General features: G+C 39.5%; 1 protein-coding gene across 2 annotated transcripts in view; it reads left to right on the top strand.

Moving 5' to 3' along the window:
- The window catches only part of LMOD3 (leiomodin 3), a 60570-nt gene that overhangs the window by 36372 nt on the left and 12328 nt on the right, over positions 1-11870 (top strand). Inside the window, exons 2-3 of one of the 2 annotated variants that reach the window (XM_017542782.2) lie at positions 9486-9596; positions 10055-10372. In XM_017542782.2, coding sequence (XP_017398271.1) covers positions 10079-10372 — 294 coding nt within the window. In that variant the 5' untranslated portion in view covers positions 9486-9596; positions 10055-10078. Of the gene's footprint in view, positions 1-9485; positions 9597-9863; positions 9933-10054; positions 10373-11870 lie in introns of those variants that run through there. The other variant, XM_017542783.2, reaches the window with a different exon arrangement.

Raw genomic sequence — 11870 nt, 5'->3', positions numbered from 1 at the left:
AATTTCCTAGTCTGTGGGCAATAAAAACGCGGTGTCCACTCACCCTCTGCGCTTTCACTGGGAGCTGCAATCCTGAGCTGTTCCTAAACGGCCATCTTGGATCGTCCCTCTTTTATGTTTTTAAAATTTTGTAACAAAATATGCCACTCAATAGCAAGCATTTTTCACTTAATAAATTATAGACACCATTCCATAGCTCTATGTAAATTGCTAAACTAGGTTTTGTGCAACATTAGGTTGCAGAAATAAAATCGTATCCTATTGTTAGGCATTGAGGTAGTTTTCAGCATTGTCCCATGAGCAATACTATGAATACACTTTTAAATTCCTGAAGTTGAGAGGATCATTCAAAATAAGATATTTTACCTAAATATATTTCATTACTCTTGCTTTTAAGGAAATATGGTTTAAAATATACATAAAACAGGCCAGGTGCAGTGGCTCACGCCCATAATCCCAGCACTTTGGGAGGCCGAGGCAGGTGGAACACCTGAGGTCAGGAGTTCGTGACCAGCCTGGCCAACATGAAGAAACCCTGTCTCTACTAAAAATACAAAAATTAGCTGGGTGTGGTGGTGTGCATCTGTAATCCCAGCTACTCGGGAGGCTGAAGGGGGAGTGTCTCTTGAACCCAGGAGGTGGAGGTTGCAGTGAGCCAAGATCACGCCACTGCACTCCAGCCTGGAAAACAGAGCAAGACTCCACCTCAAAAAAAAAAAAAAAAGGTGTGTGTGTGTGTGTGTGTGTGTGTGTATATATATATATATGTGTATATATATGTATATGTATATATACACACACATATGTACACACACATAAAATTACCAAGTAATTTTTAAGAGTAAAATTCAGTGGGTGACTTTAAGTACATTCACACTGTGGTATAACCACACTGGCTTTTAATTAAGTGTAAATTCCCATTAATTCCCCAGCTTGATTGAAGAAATCAATTTGTGTGGTAAAATGTGTTGGGGACAACATTCAGGAAATCATAGATTTGCTAGTTTAAAAACATTTTTGTATCTTTGTCTTTGGTAAGGTGGACTCTTGTCAAAGTCATTGGGAAATGCTTTATTTTTGAGGTATTCAAAAAGACTTGATGTTTGCCTGCAGTTTTTACTAATGTCATAGAAAAATATGAATGCATTTGTATTAGTTCTCACATTGCTATAATATAAAGAGCTACCTGAGACTAGGTAATTTATGAAGAAAAGAAGTTTAATTGACTCACAGTTTCTCAGGCTGTACGGGAAGCATGACTGAGAGGCCTCAGGAAACCCAGGGCAGAAGGTGAAGGGGTCACAAGCACATCTTACAGTGGCAGAGAAGGTGGCAAGATGGGTGTGGGGGGAAGTGTCACTCACTTTCAAACCAGATCTCTGGAGAACTCACTCACTATCACAAGAACTATAAGGGGTAGGTTGCCCCATGATTCAATCACCTTCCACTAGACCCCTCCTTAGACACGTGGAGATTATAATTGAAGATGAGATTTGGGTGGGGACACAGCCAAATCATATCAGGGTTGTTTTAAAAGATGCCAGAGAGTTAAAGGATACAGTATTTTGTTATGCAAATCTGATCAAACTAGCATTTATTTTTCACCTGTTTTAGTATGTGGCTCATAGCCCAAGTTCGTAGGAAAATTAAAGCAGTTATCCTGAAATCAACTTAAAGATTATTTGCAGTTATTTTCTGTGCTTTAAAATGCAAGTGGCATTTATTTGTTCTATGGAAATACAAAAATGGTTTGATCAAAAAATAAAAATCACTGGTAATTCCTCCAGCTGGAGTTGTATCATTTTAGAGTATTTTCTTCTAATTTTTTTTCTATGTAAGCATATAATATATATATTGTTTTCTTTATTTCATTTGACTTAGATCAGCATTCAGAAAATGTGTTCTAAGGAATATTAGTCATAATATGTCCCACAGGAAAAAAGCTTTTTGTGGTCATTATTTTTGGTTTAGAAATTGGTAATTCTCATTGGCATATTTAAGTCTTTTTGCATTATTATTTTTGGTTTAGAAATTGGTAATTCTCATTGGCATATTTAAGTCTTTTTGATTAAGTAAGCTCTCAGCTCCCTCTCCCCTCCCCTCCCCTCCCCTCCCTTCCCCTCCCTTCCCCTCTCCTCCCCTTCTCTCCTCTCCTCTTTCTCTTTCTTTTGTGACAGGGTCTCACTTTGTCACCCAGGCTGGCATGCAGTGGCTTGATCACAGCTCACTGCAACCCCAGTGACCACCAGCCTCAGGTGATCCTCCCACCTCAGCCTCCCAGGTAGATGGGCCTACAGGCATTTGCAACCACACCTGGCTAATTTTTTGTAGAGAGGGGGTTTTTCCATGCTGCCAGAACTGGTCTTGGACTCCTGGGCTCAAGCAATCTGCCTGCCTTGGCCTCCCAAAGTGCTGGGAAGACAGGCGTGAGCCACCACACCCTGCCTCTCTAGCTTTCTTTAAGCCAACATTCTCCAGACTGATGTGATCCAATAATAATATTTACAGACAATGTTTCAACATTCTCTATAAGCATCCGGTGACAGTAGCATTTCTGCTGCTGATTCCTCAAATTCTGTCAGTCTTCACCATTTTTATTTGTACCAACAAGAGCAATTGCTTTCTGTACTTTGTAATTCCAGCATTTTAGGTATGTGACTGCCATGTCTGCTAAACTAAGGAAGCAATAGAGGACACTGATTAAGAGCCTTGACTTTTAGAGGCTGTCTTCAGTTCAAATGCCTATGCCCCAGTTTTAGTATCTATGTAAGAAGGTTAACAAAAGTATACATCTTTCCACCACGCCCAGTGGCTCATGCCCATAATCTCGTCAATTTGGGAGGCTGAAGTGGGTGGATCACCAGAGGTCAGGGATTTGAAACCAGCCTGGCCAATGTGGTGAAACCCCATATCTGCAGAACTACAAAAATTAGCTGGGCATGATGGGGCGTGCTGCCTGTAATCCCAGCTACTTAGGAGGTGAGACAGGAGAATTGCTTGAATCTGGGAGGTGGAGGTTGCAGCGAGCCAAGATTGCACCATTGCACTCCAGCCTGGGTGATTGAGTGAGACTCTGTCTCAATTTAAAAAAAAAAAAAAAAATAGTATCCATCTTTTAAGGTTGTTGTGTGAAGAAATTGATATGTCATGTATAAAACACTTATCATAAGCTTAGCCATGTTAAGTGATCAATAAATGTTAGCAGCGTAACTGTAAAATTAATAGCAGTAGCAGCAGGAAGAATGTCATAATGATATTAACAATTGTAGCAGCAGCAGCAACAACAGCGGTAGTTGTGGTAACAGTTGCGGCTGGTAACAGTTGCAGTTTCAGTGGCAGAGGCTGTAATAACAGGTGTACCAGTAGTGGTGGTGATTATAGCAGTAATGGTATTGGCAGTACTATTTAGTATAACAGCTAAATAAGCATCACTGAAGCAACATCCTCACACCTTTCAGAAATATATAGAATTGATCTACCTTTGAAACTTAACCAAATAAAACCAACTTAAGAATTTTGAGATGGCTTACAAAACAATTAAGGTAAAATAATACATATCCTCTTGTAATTCAAGCTACCCTGGGGTCTGGTGAAGGCAAGGCAGGCTGGGTGTCTTAACTTGAGAGAAGCACTTGCCTCATACATTTCAGAGCCCATCCTGAGGCCCTGCAGCCATGGGTCAGGGAAATTTGAGAAGAGAGCTAGGCATTTATATCACGCTCACAAAATCTTCAGGCAATTTGCAGCCAGTGGGCAGAACCTTGGTGATCCAGATGGAATTGCACAAGAGAATAGCATGCCACAAACAGGACAGAACTGATTTATTTAATGACATTTGGAAACCATTTATAGTTGTGTCAATTTATAGTCAGTGGTTTGAAGCTGAGGAAGAGATGGGATGGCTTATCCACAGCCTTCGCATCCTGAATGAATGTAGAATGGAAAAATAAATGGATACCAGAAAGAAGTGCTTCCTCTTATTATCAGAACTTTTCATAAATGTATTAACCTTTAAACATTTTTGTGCATATATTTGCTGTTTTAGAAAGAGTCAAATGGAAAAGGCATTCATTTATCAGTCATGAACAAATATTTGTTAGATATCAGGTACTTTCTAGGCAGAAAAGAGTGACACAATTTACTTGTGAAAGTATAATGATGTTTATTAAGAGTTGACCATGGATTGTCACTTAAGTTTTGTTTTTTCAAAAATTCTATTAACTAGATATGTTTATTATCTTATATTTACAGATGAAGTAACCGAGAAGGGAGAAGTTGACTTGTCCCAAAGGGCACAGTTAGGACATGGCAGAGTTGGTATCTGAAACCAGATATCCTGAATCTGAAGCTGTGTTTAACCCACTGAATTAAACTGCTTTTCCACTATTCACACAGAGCCAGTGAGGTACAGGAAGGAGAAGGAACTTCCTAGTGTTCCCAGTCAATGGCATAACCAGGACGTGGATCCAGTCTGACTCCCAAGTCTTATCTTTGAAGCATCTTGCTTTACTGACTTCAAGTTATTACTTCAGGTTTTCAGATATGAAGACCAAATGAAGCAGATTTCAGATGTTTTGAAATGTCCACCATTTTGCAGAGTTTGGATATTTCTGTGGTTAAAAAATTAAGAGATTAGCTGCAAAAAAATTATATCACTAAAAAAGTATGCTAGGTGCCACTGATGCCATGATGAACAATCTTGTTTTCACAGAGTTACAGCCCCTGGAGGGAAGATTGGTCAGCGCAATGGCAAGGACAACACCATGGGGATAAGTGCCCAGCTCTAGACAAGTACATCAGAGGAACACCTAGCTCAGTTTTCAAGGTCAGGGAGGACCTCCTAGAGGAGGGAACTTCAGAACTGGAAGATGCTGCACAAAACTTGGACATGACAGGGAGTTTCATCCCTTGGCGTCCTCAAGTTGGTTGTGTTTGAAATAGAAAGCATGAGATAGGGACTGAGAAACACAATTCAGAAAGGAAGCAGAGTCTAGATCTTGAGGCCATGTCAGGAAATTCAGATTCATCCTTAGGCTATGGAAAATCATTGAAGGGACTTAAGTGGAAGAGTATGTTAGAAATCCTTCAAGCTGCAAGTCATAAAAAATTCTAATTCAACTTGAGCAAAAAATGAGGAAATCTGTAGGCTAGGACAACAGAAGAGACAGCTGTTTTTTCAAAATACAGAAGAGTATTCAGGCCAGGCGTGGTGGCTCATGCCTATAATTCTAGCACTTTGGGAGGTTGAGCCAGACAGATTGCTTGAGCTTAGGAGTTTGAGACTAGCCAGGGCAACATGGCAAAAACACATGTCTAAAAAAAAAAAATGTTAACCCAGAGTAAAGGCTTGTGCCTATAGACTGAGCTACCTGGGGGTGTAATGAAGAAAGATCACTTGAGTCCAGGAGTTAAAGGCTGCAGCGAGCCATGTTTGTGCCACTGCACTCCAGCCTGGGTGACAAAGTGAAACTGTGTCTCAAAAAAAAGTATTCAGTGGAAACTCCCTCCTAAACCTGTCTTCTAGCTCCCCACTTTCCCTCCCCACTCCAGATAACCACACTTTAAGAATATACGCATTCTTGTGTATCCTGCCCTGCCAGGACGTTTTTATGCATCATATATATATATATATATATATATATATATATATATGCATGCACACACACACATGTAATGCACATATATATGTAATGCATATATATATGCTAGAAATATATATATAATTTTTCTATGCAAATGTACATTACTATGAACTAGCATCAATCTTTCACCAGAGATCAGTTATGATGTATGCAACCCTTTTTTCTAGTTTATTTTAAAATATTGTGTTAGAATTACTCAGTTGTAGAATTAGCCAGAAATTATTATTTGGCATGGGCTTTTTCTCTGTCATTAAAATTTGGTATACTCCTTGCCGGGGGTAGGTGTGTGATGCAGGGTGTATGGAGATGTGGCAAAACACTGTAATCAGTTAAGATAAGAGCTGTAGAAAGAAACATCGGCATTTCCTCAGCACACTTAATAAGCCTTATTTGTGTTCAACAAAACAAAATGCCCAGGGCCTCTGAGATCATCTAAACACTGAAATGGCCTTGCATGTTAAGAGCTGTCAGGAGACTGGAGTCTTCACTGATTCTCCTGATTTTATTTTTGCCTGTTCCCTAACGCCAGTCCATTTTCCAGCCAGCAGCCAATGTGATCTTTTAGAAAAGTAAATCACCTCTTACTCCTATGCTTAAAACCCTCCAATGGTTTCCAGTGATGCTTAGAATGAAATCCAACTCACTCCAGGTCATAAAGACTTACCTGATCTAGCCCCTGCCTATGTCCCTATCCTTGCGTCCTCCTTGTACAACAGAGTTCAGTCATGTGTTGGGTCACTGCCTAGAGCAGCCCAAGATCTTGCCCATCTAAAGGACTTTGCACTTTGTTCCTTCTGCGTAGATTGCTGTTCCCTCCCTTTCTATGGTTGATTTCATCCATTAGGTGTCACCTCCTCAGAGAGGCTTTTCTTGACTTTCCTAACCAAGGTAGGTCTTCCTGTGATTCTCTGAAATGCAGTGTTCATCTCCTTTCACAGCATTTTATGCAGCCAGCAATTATTTATTTGTTTACATCACTGGAAAGTGACTTTATCTCGACCCTTCTTGTAGTCCTAGTGCCTAGCACAGCACGCGGCACAACCAGGTACTTGGCAAATACTGCGGAATAAATGAATGAGTGCAATGTGTCTTAAGCTCGCTGAGCCTGATCTGTAAAATGAGTGGCTTGCAGTAGCTCTGTGATTCTCAAACTTAGTTACTCATCAGAATCACCTGGAGAGCTTTCAAAAAAAAAATAATAATAATACAGATTCCTGGGTCCAGTCCTGCGTTGCTTCTGGGTGGGGTCCAAAGAGACAATACATTTAATAACTTCCCCTGAAGAATCTGATTCAAAGCCAGATAATCTGTGATGCCCTATCTGGCTCTAATATTCCGTCAATTATCCTACAGCTAGCTATATTCTTTTGATATTATAGCTGGATTCTGATGTGAGAAGGTGTTGAGGTGGCAGCAGTGGAACATCATTAAGAGAAAGCACAACTAAATCTTCTCTGTGTCAAATGAGGCTAATTATACCAGCAAAACCCTCCCTGTCAGCATATGGATAAAATGCACAGTAGAAGCAGCTGGGAGAGATTTACCCACTTCCTACGCTCATTCAGCAAGATGTAAGTCAGATGAAGGAGCGCTCCTTACAGAAATTCCTAAATCAGCCTGATCATCAAAAGCATTGGATCACATTAAAACGAATGGAATTCATCAGAAAAGAATTTGAATCTAAAAGCTTACAAGCCATCCTTCAGATAATTTTCTTAGGGGAGCTTCATATTTATATGCAAATAGTGGTTTTCTATTTTCTTTATACACAATTCCATCTAAAAGTCTCTCAGTTTCTTTCTGTAAAAGCAACAAGATTTTTGAAAGCTCTTTTGTTTATTGGCATTAATATAATGATTTCTATCACGAAAATGGTTTTTAAAATGTACATGTAAATGTACTACATTTTGTAAACATACTGCACTTTATTGCCTTTGTTTTTCTTTAAATGTTTCTGCAGTTATTTATGAGTTATAAGAATAATACTATTTAACATTTATTGAGGGTTTACTCTGCCATGTACCATCCTACTATATAGATACAGATATAAATAAAACCTCATTTAATTTTCTCAATAATTGCATATGGTAGACACTATTATCAGATATGAGCTAAGTTGCTCAGTATCATGTAAGTTACTCAGGAATGGAGCTGAAGCTGAAATCCAGGCAGACTGACTCCACAGCCCCCTCTTTTATATTTAGCTCTGTATTTCCCAAAGTATGAGTTATTTAAGGTTGAGGAATGTTGAGTTAAAAAAAATCGTTTATTTAGTGTAGGATTTCTCAGTTTCTCAAAGCTAATTGTGCTTTACAAATATCTAAAACACAAATGCAGAATATAACATTTCCCAAGGCTCCCTGAACAAAACTCTTTTTTTGGTGGGGTGGGAGGGCTGAGTCTCTTTAGATCATTGTTCGGCAAAGAAAAATCTATGAAATGATGGTCCACATCTCAGTGGTCTACAAAGTGGTCTATCTCCCTGCCCACCAAGGCTGAACTCTTCCCCTTTTACAGAGACTAAAAGGAAGACCTCTTCCCCTTTTACAGAGACTTACAGGGCATGGTGGCTCATACCTGTAATCCCAGCACTTTGGGAGGCCAAGTCGGCAGATCACCAGAGGTCAGGGGTTCAAGACCAGACCAATCAACATGGCAAAGCCCCATCTCTACTAAAAATACAAAAATTAGCCAGGTGTGGTGTGCACACCTGTAGTCTCAGCCACTGGGGAGACTGAGGCACAAGAATCACTTGAAGCCAGGAGGCAGAAGTTGTGCTGAGCCAAGATCACACCACTGCACTCCAGCCTGGGTGATGGAGCTGAGACTTGGTCTCAAAAAAAAAAAAAGAATACTTACATTTCTATATTTTTCTCCATCTTGAAGGGAATATTTTCCAATTGGTTAAAAAAAAAAAAAAAAAAAGAAGAAGAAGATTTGACAGGGGAGAGGCCAGGGATAAGTTGCCAGTACACACCTGTGTTCTTTGAAAATTCTCATTCAAGTAAATTGGAAATGTCTTTCTAGGGCATTAATCACATATGAAAAGCCTTTCAACCTGGGAGTGCTCAAGATAAAACACTGGGGTGGGAAGAAAATATTGGAACTTCCATTTCAAACTCACATTTGACTTGGTTTTTTTCTTTTTCACAAATTTTAACAATAAAATATCCTTGGACAGATACATAAGAAACAAAAAACCATCTATGGCCACACCACCTTGAACGCGCCTCATCTCGTCTGATTGCGGAAGCTAAGCAGGGTCAGGCTTGGTTAGTACTTGGATGGGAGACACCAAAACGTTGAATACTTTTGGAGAAAGGAATGGGTTGTCTCAAGTTTCGAAGTTACATATATATGAAATGTTGGAATGGTAACATCTATATTTGTTTCTTTGTTTGTTTGAGACAGAGTCTTGCTGTGCCACTCAGGCTGCAGCACAGTGGTGTGATTCTCGGATCACTGCAACCTCTGCCTCCCAGATTCAAGTGATTCTCTGCCTCAGCCTCGTGAGTAGCTGGGACTACAGGTGTGTGCCACCACGCCCAGCTAAGAAAAAAAAATTTTTCTGATGGTTTCTTCTAGTACCTTAGTAGTCTGGGTTTCTTTTTTAACATTTCACTTTAGATCCATTTTCATTGATCTTGGGTTAATGGATACTCAACGAGAAAAATTTAAAACAGTAAACTCCTCACTTATAGTGGAAATTCAAGTGCTGGTTGTCCCCATCTGTTAGATCACAGGATCTAGATGCAAATAGGGCATCTTGCAAAGGTTCAGCTTACACAGAGGATGAATGACATAGCAAGACCCGTGCTCCACTGTGCACCACTTTGCTTCCAGAGTCACCTTGTAGTGAAGAGGCAGTCCCTAAGAGCTTGATTTCTACCTTCAAGTGAATCCTTCACTTCAAAAGAACTCAGGTTTCTGGTTGGATTTCCCTTCTGAAATATTGTAAGTTGTTTTAATATTTAAATAAAAACAAGCTGGACCCCCTGGCGTATTGGGGCATGTAGGTATGGGCTGCATTAATTTGTGTATAGCAGTATGACAGCATATACAAAGAGAAGTAATTTTATTCCTGCAGAGGTTTTGTAGTCTCTGTTAGTCTCTGGCGAACACAGCAGCTGTACTGAAATGTCAGATGGATTTGCACAGCTGACTCAAGTTGCCAAAAAGAGAGCAGCATAGTAGTTCCATAAACTGACCCCATCCAGCCAAGCCCTACTTAATATAGATCCAGCAAGAGCTTAGCTGCGATCACTCCTAGCTGCTCAGCAAACCACTGAGGTTCCTGGGGGAAAAAAAAATCTCAAGGGTGTGTTGACTTGGGACACTTGTTAACTGGGGGACCTTCTTAAGACTTTTTTTTTCTTTCTTTTAAAAAATCATCTTTGATTATTCTTTTCTAGTAAAAAAAAAATTCAGAAAAAATAATGTCAGAGCACAGCAGGAATTCAGATCAAGAAGAACTTCTCGATGAGGAGATTAATGAAGATGAAATCTTGGCCAACTTGTCTGCTGAAGAACTGAAAGAACTTCAGTCGGAAATGGAAGTCATGGCCCCTGACCCCAGCCTTCCTGTGGGAATGATTCAGAAAGATCAAACTGACAAGCCACCAACAGGAAACTTCGATCATAAATCTCTTGTTGATTATATGTATTGGGAAAAGGCATCCAGGCGCATGTTGGAAGACGAACGAGTTCCTGTCACCTTTGTGAAATCCGAGGTAACCAGAGATTTGTGTACAACAGAGAAATGGCTGCCTGGGATGGCCTGTTAGGTGTCCCTGTTGTAACTGTGATTTCTCAAGACTCCAGAGTTTGGTTCTTCTTTGTTTTTGTCATGTCTAGATTAAACCATAATATTTAATCCCATTCCAGACTGGAACTTTCTGAAACACTTACATGTATATTTACAAGGGAAAAATTGGGTAATTTCTTGCAAATGTCTCTCTTTAAAAATTGCTCTCGGGTTTGCTGTGCCAGAAAGCCTGTGTTCTATAGCCACAATATTTAGTGGCTTAACTCATAAGCCAGAGGGAGTTGTCCTTAACTCTCTCTTTTTTTTTTTTTTTTTTTTATTGCATCTTTTTTCTTTTTCTTTTTTTTTTTTTTTTTTTATTGCAGGCCCCTTTGAGAAAGTAATGACAGCTCTGTAGCCTCTCTCTCTGGCACATCCAAACATACACAATGTTTCACACACACTGTCAAATATTTCACAGTTCTTCTCAAGTCTGGCCACATACCCTGCAATTAAATCCAGTCGAATAACCAGATAATGACTTACATTCTCACCATATATTGGCTATCAGTGATGACATTTAGAAATTGATAGCTAGTAAGTGGTTTTGAAGCTAGTTCTTTCTTTGCTTTCTAAAATCTAAAAGCTAGAATTGTTGATTCTGCGAACTTACTGTGCATGAGCATAATTTTTTTAAATGTTCCACTTGAAAATGACTTAAAAAGGACAGAGATGCCTCCTAGGTAAACTCTCTTGAGGTTATGCCTGTTGATGAAGATGCATCTTGTCAAATTACTCTCACGCTGGCTGTAATTAAAGAAAGTTGTCAATTTGTTTTACAGTCAGGAGAGTTTATGTACTAAGATTGAAAAGAAACAGCTGGATTGGTCAGGTTAGAGTTCAAGGTACAATTTGCAGATATTTTACAACTGGAGGTCAGTGGATTAAAAGCCAATTCTATGTGAATGCCAGTTGCAGAAGGTAGAAATGAGTACTTGCAACATTTTTTCCCTTCCTCTAGCATAATCTAAACAGCTTGATCTTGGCTCCCCCTTCTGGTCAAGATGAGAAATGCAGTGGTGAAGACTTCAGGTGGTTAAGGTGACTTGCCACTGTCCCTTCTGACCTATGTCGTGAGCATAAAGTTTTTGCTCAGATAAGCCTGTGTCTCAGCTTGCTGTACTAGCTTTCAAAAATGACATCTATGAGGCACATATATTATATAGAAAAGCATTATAATTGATGTGCAAGAATCTAATAAACGTTATTGATAAAAGATCCATTTTATTTCCCAGACTACGCAATTACTTCTCAATGTCTGCATAATCCTGTTTTATTTTACAGCTGGCTCTGGTTCCTAGGCACTTTCTTTCAAAAGAAACTGGGGCTGTAAACTTGTCCCAGAATAGCCATGGCAGTTTTCAAAGAACTGAGGAAATCAAAATTGAGGCTTTAAATATATATACATATATGTGTGTGTATAT

This window comes from Cebus imitator, unplaced genomic scaffold (genome assembly GCF_001604975.1).
Source record: "Cebus imitator isolate Cc_AM_T3 unplaced genomic scaffold, Cebus_imitator-1.0 Scaffold147, whole genome shotgun sequence".
NCBI classification, from domain to species: domain Eukaryota; kingdom Metazoa; phylum Chordata; class Mammalia; order Primates; family Cebidae; genus Cebus; species Cebus imitator.
Note: the sequence above shows the minus strand (reverse complement) of the source record. Positions and strands in the feature narration are given on the sequence as shown.